The sequence below is a fragment of the Puntigrus tetrazona genome, chromosome 13, assembly GCF_018831695.1.
Source record: "Puntigrus tetrazona isolate hp1 chromosome 13, ASM1883169v1, whole genome shotgun sequence".
Taxonomy (NCBI): domain Eukaryota; kingdom Metazoa; phylum Chordata; class Actinopteri; order Cypriniformes; family Cyprinidae; genus Puntigrus; species Puntigrus tetrazona.
Window position 1 is genome coordinate 20,515,847 of NC_056711.1, and position 20,000 is coordinate 20,535,846.

Below are 20,000 nucleotides of genomic sequence, written 5' to 3' on the forward strand. Positions count from 1 at the left end.
ACTGGAACTGATCCGAATGATTCGAACTCCGAACATTTGGTTCAAGCGATTCACTAAAAAAATCATTTTAAAAAGCATGCACAGTGATAGCTGAAGCTGAGCTTTTTGAAATTCCAAATTAAAGCATTAACGTCGTAAGATTAATCAGTTTCAAAAGCAGCTATCTAAAATATTTTTTCTAAGGTACGTTTTTAAAAAAAAAAGACTTCAGTGTCCCGATTGAACTATGGCCGAACTGCTCATAGAGCTTCGGATCGCGAATCATGAATCATTTGATTCAGATCGAGACAGATTTCCTTCAGCACGATTTGATTACAGGCTCTGCCAGGTTAAAAAAAAAGTCATATATGTACACTTTAGGTTAGGAAAACACGTGGGGTATAGCTAGGCTAATGATTCGATGCTTAATAATAATAATAATAATAATAATAAATAGCTAGGCGACTTCAAATTTGAGTAATGAAAATGAAACACAAAATAATATTATAATAACACTACTAAATATATTCTCTTTTATTTTTCAAAGGATAACTTTAAAACAGAAAGCAAAGTACTTTAGTCAATACTTTTATCTGAGATGGTTTGAATATGTGGGTACATTGACAAAAAGATAAAAAGACACTTCAGTGTCTGACTTATATTATAATTATATCCATAAGCCTTTTATAGAATTTGGATGAACTCATTAATCAGTCACCTGACCTCCATATTTGGGGAGAGAGAACTATTTTTGGACATCGCTTTTTATGATTTAATATAGATAAAAAAAAAAACCAAGTAAATAACGTATCTTTTTAAACGTAATTTATTTTATTTATTTTTTTTAATTTTAGATGAAATACTAAAACTGAATAAACTAAAATTAATAAAAAAAAAAAAAGACAAAAACACCAAGAGGTTCATTAAAATGAAAAACATAAAAACCCACTTCAAAATATGAACAAAACTGCAATAGTGTTTTTGATCATAAAATAACACCGATGCATATTCTATGAATTAATTCAAACGGACGCACGTATTAACATGCAGGGTTATAACGCACAGTCAAACCTATATCATGCGTTTTTATTTTATTCTCACGACTGTGCATTAATGTTAGCCTATAGCTTAAATCCCCCAATGCTTTATCGGCTGTAAAATGCACAGGAAGTCGTCTCCTCTCTTGTTTTCAGGGGACGTCCGTGTGTCAGGTGACTGTGATCGGAGCGACGGTGATCCTGCTGTACTCGTCCCGAGCGTGTTATAACCTGGTGGTGCTGGCGCTGGCCAAAATCAAGAGCATCAACTCGTTCGACTACGACTGGTACAACGTCTCAGACCAAGTGCGTTCGATGCGGCTCACAGCTTTTCGATCGCTTCCGCTCCCCGGAGCCAGGAAACGGCATCTGCCAGCCGTCACTGTATTTGTCTTCCTCTCGGCCTTGATTCGTGCACGGCTGAAATGATTTTACTCCACAGGCGGATCTGAGGTCGACGCTGGGCGACGCCGGGTACGTGGTCTTCGGGGTGATCCTGTTTGTTTGGGAGCTGCTGCCCACTTCGCTGGTGGTCTTCTTTTTCAGGGTCCGCAGGCCGGCTCAGGATCGGGTACGAGGTTTATCGTCTTTTTTTTACGTGACGTGCAAAAAGCTTGGGGTCGACGGCAACGCACAGCAATAACACGAACGAATGATTTCTATAGAGCGCGACACTGGGGTAACGACGCTGGAAATGCAGCTTTGACTCACGCCTATAAATTGCAATTTAAACAGATATTCACAAAAAAACGGCTATTTTAAGTTTTAAAAATATTTGATGATTTTTGGTGCGTTTTTTATCAAATAAATGCAGCTTGGTGATCTTTAAAAGCATAAAGCACCTGAGCAATCACGCCGACCCCAAACGTTTGAACGGCGGTGTGCATGAAACATAATAACCCTGAAGACTCTCCGTTTGGTTTGTAGAGCGTGTCAGTCATCCCCGGACACATGTTCTCATCTAGAGAGTATTTCTTTGACAACCCGCGGCGTTACGACAGCGACGACGATCTGGCGTGGAGTATCATCCCACAAAACATTCAAGCCAGGTACGGCGAGGTCTGACGTTCAGCCTGAAATCAATCTCCACGCCTTCTCACTGATTTCTAATCACGTAAATGTAAGAATAACCAGCAACTTTCCAGATGAACACCCGCCGGAGTGAATATTCAGTGTGCATCATTTTTGTGTGTATAAAATGTGAGTATCTGATATGATAAATCATATCGTTGGTTAAATGCGAGATGCTGCAGGAGAACAGGGTTAAAAAAAAAAACCCTGTTAGTTATCACCTCAATTACCTAGTTGCAAGCAAGCATAGCGTTTTCTAAAATATGATTTAAATACGCCAACGAGGCATTGTTTGACAAAGCTTGCACGCATTTGCATACATTTATGGAACAAAAATCATTAAAAACATTTTTTTGGCACATATTAGAGCCAATTTTGAGAACGAGGGTCATTTCTGGAAAACAGCTTTTAAATATATGCGGCGTCGTTGAAAGCGATATAGATGAAGCGCTGTAAAAGAAACGCTCAACGCTTTCCAAAAAAGCCCAAAGTTTGACAGGTGCATGAAAAAAAAATGCGTGTCTTCCCCCAGGAAGCGTGCCAAACGTATAATACTCGCTTTCCAATCGCATATTCGTGACATTATTGCCAAAATGGCGTCAGTTTGAGAACTTGTGCTCTGAATCAAGCGTTTTTAACGCATGCTCTCGTCCGCAGCGTCACGCCGGACGCTTACGACTGGGGATGTCGAAACAACAGCTTCACGGCCTACGCTGAAGGCGAAGACTCTCATCTAGCGCCGGAGGAGCTGAATCCCTACTAGAGCGTCCCAGACGAGGAGTGGGATTGCTTTGCACATTCCCCAACGGCGATGGGAAATATTACACGCCGCAGACGTCTTTAACGCTATTTATCGCGCCGTTTCAGCTCTGTAGGCAAAGCCACCAATCATTTTCTCCAAAATCAAATCGACCCTCATCAGTAGGGTCTGGATGGTGATACGCTATCGATTGCAGAAATCGGGCGAAAACTCGATCCCATGGTTCATTGCAAACTAATGAGTCGCGTCTGCCTTTCTACGTAGTAATACTTGTGTGTTTAAACATTTGCATTTAACGTTTTAATATAAATACAGATGACACAGCTGTTTGCGGTGCTTCATGGGAAGAGCTGCATCATTGCGGAAATCCAATCGATTTCTGCAAATACGAGTTGAATTGGTTGAAAATGAACTGGGAAGTATTTCCAGAATCGGTGCTGCTGAAAACGCAGCCATTCTTTGTTGCTTTTAGGCCGGTAGATGTACAAAAACGTCTCTGAATTATTTCGTAAAAGCTATTTTTCTGAGATTGCACTAAGAATATATATATGAATTAATATATTAAGTATACTAGATGAGTATGCTAACATTCCACTGTGTGAAACATCGTTTTTTTGGTTGCTATTTTTGTATATCGCTGCTCATATTCATTATCTTCTGCTCAGATTCATTATCTTCTGCTCAGATTCATTATCTTCTGCTCAGATTCATTATCTTCTGTTCAGATTCATTATCTTTTGCTCAGATTCATTATCTTCTGCTGATTCATTATTTTCTGTTCAGATTCATTATCTTCTGCTGATTCATTATCTTCTGCTCAGATTCATTATCTTCTGTTCAGATTCATTATCTTCTGCTGATTCATTATCTTCTGCTCAGATTCATTATCTTTTGCTCAGATTCATTATCTTCTGTTCAGATTCATTATCTTCTGTTCAGATTCATTATCTTCTGTTCAGATTCATTATCTTCTGCTGATTCATTATATTCTGTTCAGATTCATTATCTTCTGCTGATTCATTATCTTCTGCTCAGATTCATTATCTTCTGCTCAGATTCATTATCTTCTGTTCAGATTCGGACGCAAACCTGTTTAACAAAAACCAGACGAGGGAAATAATTTGTTCCACGTGTACTTGGCCTGAACTGTGAAAATGCCATAGATACTCTCACGTTGAAAATTTCTATTTTTGGACACGTTTTTCTATAATGCATTGACAGGACGGGCACAATAAATGTGTATATATTTTTAAATGTTGGGAAGCGAACGAAGGCGCCTGGTTGGATGTCCATTGTTTTTATGAATGCGTTTTTAGCGCTTGATTGTACAGTTTGTAGCTTTCGCACTTTGTAAGACTTTGTTTTCTACATTAATAAAAGAAATACCTGTATTAAAGACACTGAGATCGCTTGTCTAGACCGAATCAGTAGCAGGCTGGCAAACCTCTGCAGCGAATGGGTGCCGTCAGAATCCAAACAGCCGATAAAAACATCACAATAATCCACGGCACTCCAGTCCATCAGATAACGTCTTAATGTGGATTACTGTGATGTTTTTATCGGCTGTTTGGACTCGCATTCTGACGGCACCCATTCACATCCATTGCTGAGATGACGATGTAGTGACAAGAAACGTATTTACTTATTTTTTGAGGCATGCACCAAACGCACTATAGGTGCCATCTTTTATTTTGTTAATTTTGACACGAATGACTGGGATTGAAAAATCTATTTCGTATACAGGACTACCGTAAAACAAGAATAAACTGACACACTAGAAGTCACGGTGTAATGAGCGGAAACAGCGCCGCCTGGCGAACTGGATCACACCCTACATCCGTCAGAATAAGAGTCCAAACAGCTGATTAAAACATGATTATAGCTGATTATAACGTCTTAATGTGGAATACTGTGATATTTTTATCGGCTGTTTGGACTCTCATTCTGATGGCACCCATTCACATCCATTGCTGAGACGACGATGTAGCGACAAGAAACAAACTCATCTACATGCCACATAACCCGAGAGTGACTATATTTAAATTTTTGGGTTATCTGCTCCTTTAAGAAGCACGCGCTCTCTGCTACTATATACAGTAACGTTGTTCTTGGTTATAATATACTCATTCATCTCTTTTTCTGTAGACACGCACTGAAACCGCTCATCCGTTATAAAAGAGTGTTGTTTTGCGTCTGCTCGAATGCAATGCCTCCATTCATCCAGACGTACAACAGAGCATTCAGGCTTGTAGTGATGTGTGCTATCACAGCTGGCAAGCCTTATATTGGTAAAGTAAAGCTGCATACATAAACTGCAATATGTATACACTATACAGTATTCCCAGGCAACCAATCTGAACAGACAAATAGCATCACAAGAGATATTTCCCATCATGTGCTCACCTCCGTGTTGATTTCTTTGTCTTCATCTGTCAGATGAGAGAGAAACAAATCAATTAAAACACGCTACATTTGATTACAAGCTTCCCCAGACGAGATCATTATTGTTCAAGCGCGTGTGAATAGGTTGCATGTGCACATTAATATGCTATAATAGGGTTTTGGGCAAAATACTTTATTATTTATGTCTGAAAGGGATGTAAATTAAAAGCTAGTGCTTACATAAGAACACTGTTTCGAAGTAAAACCACCCTTGAAATTAAACGACATCACAGAACTCGACGCTTATTTTTAATACTTGAGATATTTGATAATGAGATTTGCTTGATTTTCCCTCCAAAATGACATCACTTCCTGGAAGATGACATCATTGAGCGACTGATCTTTGAATTCACAAACGTACTAAGATATGAATCAGCTATTGAGAAATAAATATTGAATGTTGAAATAAATATAAAATATAAATATTGAGAAACAGCTACTTACGGATAAATAGCTACATTTATATTGTAAATAGCTAAAAAAAGAAGTAAAAAAAAACCAAACACCTGGAACTGTTTCATATATATTGTATTAATAATTTCTATTTAAAATGGTAACATCGTCCCAAATTTAAGCATTGAAATACAATTCAAATATAACCGAATGGTTCTGGCAACAATTTTAGTAACAGTTTCTTTAATAAAATTTATATTGTTGACATTAATGAAATAATATTTCTTTCTTATTCCAGCATAAACAGTACGTTTGACAAAGAAAAACACATGATGGCTTAAAGTCAAAGGTTAAAGGTTGAAGCAGAAATCTTCTCCGCCAGCACAAAATGTTTTCACATTATCGCACGATATTGCATTTCAACCAAACAACGGCAACTTTGAGTATGCGGTCACATTGCAGTCACATATCAGTTTCATGCAACAATTCCTAAAATTACTAGGATTTCTAAAAGCAGCCCCGCAACATCAAATGAAATGAATTTGATTATGATGAATACACAAAGAGAACATTATTTGACATTATTATTATGTAAAAAAATAAAACCACTCCTCGGTTTATATTATCATCTTAATAAGAGAACACTCAAGGAACAGTTCACGCCAAAATGAAAATTAATTTTCGACTAGTTCCAAACCCGCATGAGTTACTTTGTTCTGCCGAACGCAACTTTTGGAAGAAAGTTTGCTACCCGGACGTTTTGGTCACCGTTGACTTCAATAGATGGAAAAAAAATACCATGGAAGTCAATGATGACCCAAAATAGAACGATGACAGAATTTTCATTTTTGGGTGAACTATTTCTTTAAATAGTTCATTAGATCACGCATGAATCAATTAAATCATCAAAACGAATCATTGTTTTAAAAAGAACTGCTGAGACGATTTCTGTCCATAAAAGACTCAGACAGTTTTCTGGCTTAGATTGTGATCCAGAGAGAAAAACTTCTCCACTTCTTCTTTTATGGCTTTGGCGTGCGGTCTGTGCTCTGGTGAGTACGACAGCATCTTCACGATGAACTTACTCTGAAAAAGAAGCGCCATTGAGTTTTCGTCCCCGAACGCCGTCCAAACAATTTTTTATCGGAAGGTTTCTTACCTCGGTCGGGTAACGGTCACCGAAGCCTTCCGGAAACCTTCGGTCTCTCAGACCCGGCCACAGCTGTGGAAAAACCCCAAAAATGGCTTGATAATTAAAAGAATTGTTGTTTATTAGTTCATTCATCAGGAGGAGTAAATGGGTGCCGCTTTCTCAACTTAATGCTGGACCAGTCTCAACAAACTGTTCAGTGCTTTGATGCAACCTGCGTAGATTGATTGATTGATTGATCTTTTATCTGTGGGTTACCGTAACGTTTCAATCAGCCATTCGGACTCATTCTGACGGCACCCATTCACTGCAGGTGAAGAAACTTGAATTCCACGAAACGCTACCAACCTTGTCTCTTTCACTAACGGTGGATATTTCCCAGATCATCACGAACAGCACGAGCCCGAGGGGAAAAATGTCAGTTTTTTCGTCGTAATCCTTCTTGCTTTTCTAAAGAAAGAAAACAACGATTCTGATTTTTTTTTTCAACTGCATTTATAATGCGGCACGTTGTCTTTCTGTCTCGTCACCTGTTCAGGACTCATGTAAGACGCCGTCCCTCTGTTTGACCTCTCTATAGGGTCCCCGCTCCGATCGGTCTGAGCCGCCACCAGCCCAAAGTCTCCGATCTTCACCTTGCCATCGGCCCCAAACAGCATGTTATCAGGCTGGACGGAAAAGAAGAACGTTGAAACGTGATTTCTTTGTAAAACACGAGTCGAGGCGCCCAAATGAAATACCTTCAAGTCTCTGTGAATGAGTTTGTTGGCGTGGATGTATTCCACTCCGGTGACAATTTCATAAAATATCCGATGGATTTCTGTAATGATTCTTTGCTTTCCCATGAAGTTCCTCTCCTTTATCCAGTTCGTCAGTGTTCCTCCCTCGCAGAAGTCCATCTGAATGAATAAATATCTCCTGCTGCTGAAATAAGAGAGAGAGAGAAGGTTTTTCAGTCTCGAATCTCTACGACCGTTCATGCCCAGACACCAACAAATCATAGACTTCATGCGATATTTAACCGCATTGCTCATTGTACTGTTGGAAACTTTTTTTTAGCTTCTTTTTAAGAAGAGACCAGGAGGTTCTTGGTAAAGCAGGAGCTGGTTTTTATTTCGTTGCTGTAGTCATCTGCAAGAAGTCTTCAAGAAATCATTACGAAAATCGTCAAGCAATCTCCAAGAAAATCTTCAAGAAATCTCCAAGATAATCAATCGAACTAAAACCTGATAGGTCGATATGTTTCAAGGTGGAGACCAGTAAAACAAAAGTATGCAAATACAGATCAGGAACTTTCCCGATCCTTGATCTATTAAGTATCCCAAGTGTCGTTCAAATGCATAGGTGCTAGAGAGCCTGAAACAAAAGGCACAGTTGTACCTTAGGATTAGCGTTCACACTTGACTTAGGACACCTACCAGATGTTCAAGAACTGAAAGACAAAAGATAACTGTCTCAGGGCTTGGGCTTCCTGCTCTATTCAGCCTATACTGTTATATTGGAATCTGTGTTTAACCCTTATTGTATTTGTAATACAACAGTACATACGGCTAACGTTTATGCTGCCAAAGTGTGGAAATCGATTGCTCCCGTTACAATGACTAGCGGCTGCCATCTGCCTTCACGTTGCATGTTGTTTATTTCGCTCCACCCTTCGACAACGCTACGATAGATTCGGGTTATGAGGTATTTTTCGGTCGGAATAAACCTCGGCTCATGCATTCGGTTTAATCACTCCTGGACCTGTTGGAATGACGTTTCGGGTTTCAATCGAACGAATGAACTCACTGCTTTGAGTCTAAGGCGTCAGTTCTGTCGCTTCCCGAGGGCTCGGCGGCGGACGCTGATCTGAGAACAGAGCCGGTTACGTTTACATCCGCGCATTAGAGCCACGTCTCATTGGCAGATCGAATAAAGAAGGACGCTGGACGTACTCTGTCACGCTCAGACTTTCCATTCCTGATGTGATGTCTTCGTCTTCTTCGTCGTCCTCTTCACAGCCGTCCCTGTCAAAGGTCACGAAATCCGACGAAGTGCTGGAGATAAAGCACAAGCTTCATTGTCGGGGGGAACCCAACCCTGTTTTATCAGAAGAGCCCGAGACCTGCTTACCCGGACGCTCGGCCTCTTTCTCGCTCTGAAGTCCAGCCGTCAGAACCTGGCCAGCACGTGACGTACCGCACTATGTTGGGGTGATCCAGCCGGGCCAGCGCCTTCACCTCAGAATCGGCGTTCCTGTTCGGCGAATGATTGCATTAATAAACCGAAAAGGAGGAACGAGCGCATCGCTGAAACCAACGAGTACCGACCGGGTTAAGACGACCCTCTTTACGGCGTAGATCCCGCCGTCGATTTTATGCTTGACTTTATAAACGCAGCCGTAGCCTCCTTCCCCAAGCGTTGCGATCACGTCGAAACTGCAAGACAAGCTAGAGGACAAGCAAATGTCGAAAAAGCATTGAAAACGGAATGCCAGCGTTTTATCGAATGCATTAAACAAGACATTTCTGGAGGAGAGAGAGCGCTCACCCTGAAACCGACTCCGGGTCAGGGTCACCGGGACAGGAACTGGAAGAGATCAAAAACAGACAGGCACATTATGAGTCGCCCCTGTAAGCGTCTGCAAGGAAAGGAACGACACGGACCCGTCTCTGCTGAAGCTCTGCTCCCCGTTCAGAGTCCACAGGCTGCTCTCGCCGCATCTCTTGGCCTTCCCCTTCTCCTCCAGACTGTACAGCAGCCTCTTGACGGTTCTTGTGGACTCACCCAGCTCCTCGGCGATGCGGTGGGCTTTCTTCCCTCCGGACCTGAGAGCAGCCTCCACGTCTCGCGACCTTTCCCCCGGTCCGAGCGCGCGTTTCGCCCCGTCGTTATTCTCCGCGAGCTCCCACACCGGCGGCCGGTGGTCGGTTTTGATCACGTGATTTGATCTCTCCAGGTTGTACAGGTGTTTGTTCACGGTGCTTTTATCCACTCCGAGTTCGATAGAGATCGCCTGCGGCTTGCTTCTGCCGTTTTCCCTCAAGAAATCACAGATCTTTCTCTCCATTTCAGACATTTGGCTTCGGTTAGAGAGGTTTTTTTTAAATGCAGTTCAGATCGACGTCTCCCACCTTCTCTGCTCTTTCTGGGAAGCATTCGGTATTTAAAGCGACCTTCTTCAGCTTTCGGTTTCGCTTCCGGCTCAAGGTTTCGATTCGTCACGATCATAAACCTTTATTAGAATAACTAACATTTAACCTATGCACTAAAAAACACGGAAGAATGGGATAATACATACACTGCTGGTCCACTGGAGTAAAGCTCTGGCTGTAGGTATCATGTCATTTATTTATTTGTTATAAAATATTACATTTTAACTTATTCTACATAGGCCCACTTTATTCATTCACTTCGCTTATTAAAAATAGTTGTCACTTTACAAAGAAGGTAACCACGGCAACGGTTTAAAATCGCTCTCACATGTCGTCACATAATCGGGCTACGTCAGCTTGACACGTGACGTCACTTGAATCGTTTTGATAAGGGCACCGTTTTAGTTTCTCAGTTATTTAATACCCATCTTAAGGGAGTCTTATGACTTATGATTTAATTTTCCCGTGACTCACTTTTCACTCTCAAATTCAGCTATGCATTCATAAATGTAATTTTTTTAATATAAAGCCCTGTTTGAAGTGTTTTATAAAAAACTGGAGAGTTATTTTTATACTATTCAAAGGAGCTCTAACAGAAAGGCGATCAAAACTGTTTATATATAAGTATATATAAACGGCTGTGCCATATATGTCTCTGATTGTTTGGTTTTTTAAATGTAATTTTAATTTAAAATTGTCCCTGGCTTCTATTGTATTTCTTTGTATTTGTTGTTCAATGCATAAATAAATAAACCATGATGTCACTTAATTTTACAACATTGTACCATATATAAAATACATTGTAGCATGTTTAAAAAAAAAAAAAAAAAAAAAAAAAAAAAAGGCTTTTCTAGTACTCTCATGTCTAGTTAAATGTTACGTCTGTTTGTAATTGTGACATTTACTAACAATTTCTGAGTAATAATTGTTACTATATGGCACCCCCACCCCATTACCTAACATGAAAACACTTTTAACAGGGAAACCTTTTAATATTAAAAAAATGCACCACTTTTAAACTTTTTTTTAAAACAGGAATCGTTACAATTTAGCAATTTAAGCACGCCCAAACAGTTTTTATTTTTTTTTTAATTCGTCACATTTCTTATCAGCACGCCGTTCATCGATAAAACAAAATCTGAGCGAATAAGAAAACCTTCACAGAAAGTAAAAAAAAAAAAGAGAGAAGCACGGATACGATTAAAAAAAGCTCATGATTTATTGTCAACGGACAGACAGACGGCTGGAAATTCATGAATCGAATTAACGGTGATTCTTGACACATTTCATGCAAACATACAGCAACACAACCGCATGATTAGAGAGAAGTGCTAGGTGCGACGTAAACTGGCTTTATACCTTTTTGCAATATTTTTTTCATTTCCACCACACATTTCCCACAGAAGAAAGGCATTAAAGACGAGTAAATGATTTTTTTACATCGACTCCCCCTTCTCAGTTGCATTTAAGAATTGCGCAGTTGCCATGACAACCGTTTCCTAAGTCGCTCTGTTAAGTGCTTCAGTATAGGCAACTGCTGTTATTAGAGAGGAGATCTCCTCAAACCGTCCGGGTGTCTTTATCGGCGGCGCTCAGGATGTCAGCGTGCCGGTCCAGCTCTCGGATCAGCTCGGAGGCGTCTGGTCTCTCTTCAGGACTGGGACTCAGCATCCGGGCTATGAGCTTGTGCTGTTTGAACAGGTCAGCGTCAGACACCGCGGCAGGCTCATATCAAAACTGAACGACCATCACCGATTCATCACGCACTGCACTCACCTCCAAGTTAAAATTCTTGCTGAACTGTGGAGGAAAATCCCTTCTTCTTATATCGTCCCAAATCTGAAAGGCAATAAATATTCCCTCGAGAATCAGAACAGCTTAGGACACGAAGTCTTCTTTTATAGAAAATGTGTAGAAATCTAGTTTTTTTTATGTTTTCCCTCAAAATTATGTTTGTTTTTCTCACCCCACTGGCAGATATAGGTTCCTGTTTTGAGCATTCGTTTGCATAATCTGAATATTATCATTTTAATTAATAAAAGACATATATTCACACACACACACATATATATACACACAGACACACACACATATATATATATATATATATATATATATATATATATATATATATATATATATACACACATACACACATATACACACACACATATATATATATATATAAACACACACACACATATATACACACACATATATATACACTCACACACACATACACACATATATATGTTAGATATATATATATATATGTTAGATATATATATATTGTAGGCTGCTGCCCCTTTAAGAACGTCGTTTCAGTGGACTCAGGGGAACGTTGTGAGGGAGGGGAAAGAAAAAAAAAAAAAGGAAAGAAAAAGACCATGTTGTTTGGTTCTAGCGTGTTGGACTTTTGACGATTTACAAGTGTTTGATTACCTACTTAACCTACTTATTCCCAGCGTGGTGAGAATGTTTTCGTTGTTAAGAAATACGATGTTTAATATAATGTTACGTAGATCGCTATTTTTGGCGATTATAGCGATTGCCGCCATAGTGCGTAAATGTTAATATATTATGTTTATTTTTCCTTTGTGTAAACGTATGCTGTTTATGTGATTATATTACTAAGTATAAATGTGTTTTTTGTGTTTACAGTTTGACCGCACGTATACCGCACGTGTGCATGTATGCATATGACAATACTAAAAAACAACAATCGCAAAAGAATGTGTACAGTGTGAGTTCTGCACTAGTGGAATAAAATCAAAACCAAGTTCTAACTTAATGTTATCATTTCGTGGGTAACATTAAAGTCAAACACGAAGGAAGAAATAAAAGTAATAACAACATGGATCAAGAGACAGAAGAAAGTTCTATCCCAGATCAACAACAAAGGGGTCTCAAACGCCAACGTGGTGGTGCAAAGGCTGCTGTGACACGCTTAATGACACAGATTACTACCGCTATGAGCTGTAATCAGCCAAAAGATGTAGAAATGAAGCTTGCTGCCTTGGATGAGGTTGTTATGCGATTTCACGAGGTCCATGACATGTACCACAAAACGTTAGAAGATGAGGATGACCTTGATGCTTCTAAGGGCTATTTAACATCAGTTCTGCGTGAAGTGCAAGATTTACAGCACACAGTCTTAAGCTGGCTTGAAGATTTTAAGTCATCAATGGAATCTTCTGATGCACCAAACTTCCAAGAGGGACATCCAATGCTTGAGGAAGCTGCTAAATTGCAAATGCCTACTATAGAACAAGTATCTACCCAGTTTCAAGAGCTACAGAATCTAAGACAGAAAGAGAATAAAGAGTTTTCTGTGCTTCTAGCTCAACAGGAAGAACGTCTGCGTACAGAGTTTAAACTACAACTTCAGCAAGCGGAATTTGAAATGGATGGACTAAAAGGCTTACTGAAGCTCAAAGACACTGAGATGGAGGAAAATCGACGAAAGGCTGAGTTAACGACAATAAATAGAGGCTTTTCAACTCCTGTCTCAGGTAATCCATCCTTAAATTTTCGTTCATCACTCTCAGCAGGAAACGACAATTCTTTATGTCAACTACTAGAACTGACAAGGCAACAATATCAGTCACACATTGATTCCATGCATCTGCCACCTGTTGACATCATCAAGTTTGATGGAGAACCCTTAAAGTACTGGCAGTTCATCAGATTATTCTCCTCAGTGATTGAGAAAGAGACCGTGCCAGATCAAGAAAAGCTCACTCGTCTGCATCAGTACACTGTCGGCCAAGCTAGAGAAGCTATCTCACATTGCTTGTACAACCCTGACTCTAGCCTGGGCTATGCAGAAGCCATGACTATTCTGAAAAGGCGTTTTGGCCATCCATACGCAATATCGCAAGCATGGGTCGACAAGGTGCTCAATCACAAAGACATTAAAGACAATAAGCAGTTGCAAAGCTTTGCGGACATTCTGTGTAGCTGTCGTGACACTCTTAAAGCAATGAATTGTGAGGATGAGCTAAATGGTGGACGACTCTGCTACAAATTGTGGAAAAGCTGCCTGAAGACATAAAGAAAAGATGGCTCACAATAAATTATGAGATTATCAAATCGACGTTTACCAAAGTTAAACGATATAGTCTGTCTTGTTGAATCAGAAGCTGCTAAGAGAGCTGATCCTATCTTTGGGAATCTCCTTATGCCTGCAATTCGAAATTCTCCGGTGAGTTTCAAATCAAATATCAAGTCAAGCTTCAATAAGAAAAGACAAACATTCGCAACAATGTCAGTTACGACGGATGAATCCATCACATCGCCCACAACAAAGACTATTTCACGATTTAAATGTCCAAAGTGTACTGAAGTACACTTTCTGAATCAGTGTCAAGCCTTTAGAGCTTTATCTGTTAAAGAGCGTTTGGCCTTTGTTCAACGAAAGCAACTTTGCCAAAACTGCTTTATGAAGGGTCACCGCGCTGCAGTCTGTTCTCGCAGCTGGGTATGCAAGGTGCCTGGATGTGGGAAAAGGCACAACAGCTGGCTACATTCTGCCATTGTAGCTTCTAACAATGACAAAGACCAATCTACTAACCAAGCCACGAAGATGAGCCAGTTGTTGACCCGCCACAAGCCATTCAAACGCATGCCACCAGAAAATGCATTGACATCAGTCAAAAGAAGATTGCACTTCCTATCCTGCCTGTTGTGGTTTCAGACAGACACAAGCAATTCTCTATGAATGTCTTTGCTTTGCTTGATAGTGGCTCCAATGGGACCTTTGCATCTAAGAAGCTTGTTCATGCTCTTAAATTGGAATCACGCAAAATGAACGTTAAACTGAACACTATGGAGACCAAAAACCTCAACGTAGTTACCTTAGCAGTTGATCTACAAGTTGAAGATGCTCAACAAAGAAACTCTTTCCTAATGAAAGGAGTGCTCTGTCGGGACAACCTGAACATAAGTCTGGACAGCCTAGTCACACAGCAGGAAGTGTTTCAGTGGTCACATCTGCATGGAAATTGCGGATGAAATCAGTTTACCCGATGCTGATCTAGCTAATGAGGTTCACTTGCTAATAGGTCTAGACCAACCAGACATACTTAAACCCCGTGACACATGCTGTGGTGAGTCTGGCGAACCATACGCAATTCTGACTGGCCTGGGATGGACACTCCATGGACCAGTAGCAGATGGCTCTCACGTCTGTTTCTGCCAACTTCATTCGAGCTGACCATTCTCTACAACAAGCTGTTGAAAGATTTTGGAAGTTGGATGACCCAGTGTATGTGAACAATGACTCGCTGTCAGTAGTTGACGAACAAGTTGTGGCCCTATGGAACAAACAAGCAGTCAAAGAGGAAGGTCATTACACACTTCCAATCCCATTCAAAGAACGTCCACCACAACTACCCAATAACTACACAATGGCCAAGCATCGATTAGATCTTCTAGGAAAGAGGCTAAAGAAGGACCCAACTTTGCTTCACATGTATACAGAGGGTATTAGAGACTCTTTGCAGAAAGAATACGCAGAAGAAGTCGTAGACATTATAAGAGAAGATGGCTGCGTGTGGTACCTGCCGCATCATCCAGTTCTGCATCCACGCAAGCCAGAGAAGGTTCGTATTGTCTTTGATTGTGCAGCACGGTACCAAGGTACTTTATTAAATGACCACATCCATCAAGGCCCAGACCTTGCCAATAAGCTGCTAGGAGTCCTTCTCAAGTTTAGACAGGAACCCATTGCTTTAAATGCAGATATCGAGAGCATGTTCTATCAAGTCCGGTGCCGTCTGATGAAAGGGATGTTCTTCGTTTCCTATGGTGGGATGATAACGACCCGAACAAACCACCTAAGCATTATCGTATGAAGGCTCACCTGTTTGGAGGTGTCTGGAGTCCTAGTGCTGCCAATTTTGCCTTACAAGGAGTGGCTGAAGACAATCGCGGAAACTTCTCTGATGACGCAGTGGAAACAGTGAAGCGAAATTTCTACGTTGACGATTGTCTTAAGTCAGTACCAACAGAGGAGGCTGCCATTAAACTCGCTTCTGAACTCAGGGAACTGCTCACCTGTGGAGGGTTTAGATTAACCAAGTGGTTAAGCAATTCTAAGGAAGTGATGAAATCAATACCAACTGATGACTGGGCAAAATCGTTACATGAGGTTAACCTTGACCAAGAGGATTTGCCACTCGACGAACACTGGGTGTCCTTTGGGATGTAGAAAGAGATTGTTTCACATTCGATGTCAAGACAGTAGACAAGCCAGTAACAAAGAGGGGAGTATTGAGCACTACCAGTTCCATTTATGATCCTTTAGGATTTGCAAGCCCTTTCGTGCTCAAAGCTAAAGCAATCTTTCAAGAATTGTGCCGTATGAAAGTCGACTGGGACGAAGAGTTACCAGTGGACATAGCAGCACAATGGCGCCGATGGTTGAATGACTTGCCTCTGTTGGCAGGACTGACAATTCCAAGATGTCTTAAACCAACATCTATTAGTTGTTTGTTACCGACTCAGCTCCATCACTTTTCCGATGCTTCAGAACTGGCTTACGGTGCTGTTTCATACATCAAGATTGGTGACACCTGCAGGCTGGTAATGTCAAAGGCCAGACTTGCTTCGATCAAGCCAGTTAGCATACCACGACTGGAACTGCTAGCAGCTGTTGTTGCTACAGAGCTGGATCAGCATATCAAGCGACACTTAGAGATTCCAATTGAAAGGACTTTCTTTTGGACAGACAGTACTATCGCACTCCAGTACATCAACAACAAGCATTGTCGTTTCCAGACATTTGTCGCCAACCGTATATCAAAAATACATGAACGATCAGATTCATGCCAGTGGAGACACATTGATTCTGCATCTAACCCTGCGGATGACGCCTCTCGAGGATGACTATGAGGAGATTCTAGAAAGTGAACGATGGGTAACTGGTCCACACTTTCTTAGACTTGAGGAGGAACAATGGCCTGCTCAGCCTATTATAAATGACTTGCCAGACGGAGCAGAGATCAAACAAGGCAAAGAAATTTATGCAGCTAGCATAAAACGAAACCACCTGACAATAAATGCAGTGGATAGATTACTGGAACGATACTCCAGTTGGCATCGTTTGAAAAGAGCTACTGCTATCTTGTTATGCCTAAAGGTTTTGTTACGCAAGAAAGCGAGTGTGCATCTTTCTGACCCCATCACTGTTGGTGAGCTCCAGCAAGCAGAGCTAGCCATTCTCAAATACATACAAGCTGCAACTTTCGGATCTGCTCAAGCAAAACCCAGTTCTCTTCTCAAGCTCAAACCTTTCGAGGATGAGAATAATCATCTTCTTCGTGTCGGAGGTAGACTAACAAATGCCCCAATTCCCTACGAGGCTAAACACCCGGTGATCCTACCTAATAATCATCATGTCACCCAGCTGATTATTCGTCACTACCATCTTCGTTTGGGTCATGCAGGTCCAGAACGAGTTCTTACAGAAATTCGTCAGCGTTTCTGGGTTCTAAAGGGACGTGCTGTCATTAACCAGACTCTCAAGTCATGTCTACAGTGTCGCAAATTAAGAGCTAAGCCACAAGCTCAGCAAATGGCTGACTTACCTGACTCTAGAGTGACACCGTGTGAGCCTCCATTTACTCGAGTGGGCATAGACTATTTCGGACCATTCTTGGTTAAAAGGGCACGCAGTGATCAAAAGAGGTACGGATGTGTGTTTACATGTCTCACTACGAGAGCTATTCATCTCGAGGTCACACACACCCTTGACACGGATTCTTTTATCAACGCTTTACAGCGATTCATCTCCAGGAGAGGCCCACCTTCTGAGATACGATCAGATAATGGGACTAATTTTGTGGGTGGGTTGCGAGAGTTGCGAAAGGCCATTAATGAATGGAATCAACAAAAGATTTCTGATTATCTGCTGCAGGACAATGTAAAATGGATCCACCTGCCGCCTCACATATGGGTGGTGTATGGGAGCGACAAATTCGCACCATTCGTTCCATTCTAAATACTGTTCTTTCACAGCAGACACCAGATGATGAGGGATTGACGACGCTGTTTTGTTGCGTAGAGTCTATTGTCAACGGTAGACCAATTACTAAACTCTCTGACGACCTGTCAGATCCTCTACCACTCACTCCAAATCATCTGTTGTTACTTCGCTCTGGTCCGACTCTACCCCAGGAGCCTTCAGAAACAAGATGTTTACCGACGCCGATGGCGCCAGGTCCAGTATTTGGCAGATATCTTCTGGTCAAGATGGCTTAAAGAATACTTGCCTGCACTGCAGCAGCGCCAGAAATGGCTACAACCAAAGCGGAATCTTCAAGTAGGAGATCTTGTGCTAATTCTGCATGAAAATACACCACGCAATCACTGGCCACTAGGTCTGATTACTCAGGTTTATCCAGGTGCAGATGGACTTGTGCGTTCTGTGGAAGTGAAAACACAGACAGGAGTCTACAGCCGTCCAGCGGATAAAATATGCCTCCTGGAAGCCAGTTTAATTAGTTGAGTTAACTTATTGAAGCATCACCCTTCCTTTCGTTGAATGACCCTTTTTGGGTCATTGGGGCCGGGATGTAGGCTGCTGCCCCTTTAAGAACGTCGTTTCAGTGGACTCAGGGGAACGTTGTGAGGGAGGGGAAGGAAAAAAAAAAAAAGGAAAGAAAAAGACCATGTTGTTTGGTTCTAGCGTGTTGGACTTTTGACGATTTACAAGTGTTTGATTACCTACTTAACCTACTTATTCCCAGCGTGGTGAGAATGTTTTTCGTTGTTAAGAAATACGATGTTTAATATAATGTTACGTAGATCGCTATTTTTGGCGATTATAGCGATTGCCGCCATAGTGCGTAAATGTTAATATATTATGTTTATTTTTCCTTTGTGTAAACGTATGCTGTTTATGTGATTATATTACTAAGTATAAATGTGTTTTTGTGTTTACAGTTTGACCACACACGATACTGTGACGTGTGCATGTATGCATATGACAATACTAAAAACAACAATCGCAAAAAGAATGTGTACAGTGTGAGTTCTGCACTAGTGGAATAAAATCAAAACCAAGTTCTAACTTAATGTTATCATTTAAGTAGGTATATATATATATATATATATATATATATATATATATATATATATATATATATATATATATATATATATATATATATATATATATAACACCAGCTTTTTTTTTTTTTTTATACAATGTTATTATACTTATAAAATGAACAAAAGTAAAAAAATGCCTCTATAGCTTGCTCTATTCTATCGGTTTTCTTTTTATTACATGATAAAAACAGTCCTTGCTACATTTACTATGTTCAGCTCACTGAGACTGTTCCAGCACCTGCATATCACTGCTCTTTTCCTGATTTTGATTGCTTCTTGGATTAAACCGTCTGCTAAATAACTACATGTAGATGTAAGCCATTTTGTTTTCTTCAGTAGACGTACCTGTTCTGTGTGTTTAGAGAAAAACAGTACACTTACATGTATGTGAGAGACGATAAAATGACTCAAACCTTTTTCTTCTCATGTGACGTGAAGAGATTCCAGATGAGTTCAAAGTAAATGAGGCCCAGAGCGTATATATCCACCTTTCTGTCGTACGATGTCTGATTGGCCTGCACAGGGAGTTTAGAACAAGGAGAAAGTCAGCATTAGACTCTCCTAAAAGCCACTTCCTGTGACGCTCGGCCCCTGACTCACCTGCTCCGGGCTCATGTAAACACGGGTCCCTGTCCTTTTAGTGCGTTCCAGCAGTTGCTCATCGTTTTCATTTTCTGCCGCGGTCACGAGGCCGAAGTCTCCAACCTTTACTTTCCCGTCACTGCTGAACATTATGTTCAAAGGCTGCAACGGAGAAACAGGACTCAGGAAAAGAAATACTGTTAACAAGAATGGATATTAAAAAAACAAAAAATATAATATATATATTTTATATATATATATATATTTTTTTCATATATATTCATATATATATTCATACATATATATATATATATATATATATATTCATACATATATAT

The 20,000-nt window shown here is 40.6% G+C and overlaps 2 protein-coding genes across 3 annotated transcripts in view; one reads left to right on the forward strand and one right to left on the reverse strand.

Moving 5' to 3' along the window:
• Positions 1-4,238, forward strand: part of gpr137ba (G protein-coupled receptor 137Ba) — a 14,662-nt gene extending 10,424 nt beyond the window's left edge. For both annotated transcript variants that reach the window (XM_043256108.1, XM_043256109.1), the window contains exons 4-7: positions 1,173-1,322; positions 1,459-1,587; positions 1,944-2,065; positions 2,745-4,238. In XM_043256108.1, coding sequence (XP_043112043.1) covers positions 1,173-1,322; positions 1,459-1,587; positions 1,944-2,065; positions 2,745-2,850 — 507 coding nt within the window. In that variant the 3' untranslated portion in view covers positions 2,851-4,238. The remainder of the gene's footprint in view (positions 1-1,172; positions 1,323-1,458; positions 1,588-1,943; positions 2,066-2,744) is intronic.
• Positions 4,239-5,800: 1,562 nt separating this feature from the next.
• Positions 5,801-20,000, reverse strand: part of eif2ak2 (eukaryotic translation initiation factor 2-alpha kinase 2) — a 20,989-nt gene continuing 6,789 nt past the window's right edge. The window contains exons 16-30 of the mRNA XM_043254780.1: positions 19,681-19,824; positions 19,494-19,595; positions 11,743-11,805; positions 11,530-11,655; positions 9,478-9,920; positions 9,362-9,400; positions 9,142-9,261; positions 8,945-9,067; positions 8,767-8,868; positions 8,621-8,680; positions 7,573-7,756; positions 7,363-7,500; positions 7,181-7,282; positions 6,842-6,904; positions 5,801-6,768 (exon numbers count right to left, since the gene is read on the reverse strand). Of these exons, the coding sequence (XP_043110715.1) occupies positions 6,646-6,768; positions 6,842-6,904; positions 7,181-7,282; positions 7,363-7,500; positions 7,573-7,756; positions 8,621-8,680; positions 8,767-8,868; positions 8,945-9,067; positions 9,142-9,261; positions 9,362-9,400; positions 9,478-9,920; positions 11,530-11,655; positions 11,743-11,805; positions 19,494-19,595; positions 19,681-19,824 (1,932 nt within the window). The 3' untranslated portion in view covers positions 5,801-6,645. The remainder of the gene's footprint in view (positions 6,769-6,841; positions 6,905-7,180; positions 7,283-7,362; positions 7,501-7,572; positions 7,757-8,620; positions 8,681-8,766; positions 8,869-8,944; positions 9,068-9,141; positions 9,262-9,361; positions 9,401-9,477; positions 9,921-11,529; positions 11,656-11,742; positions 11,806-19,493; positions 19,596-19,680; positions 19,825-20,000) is intronic.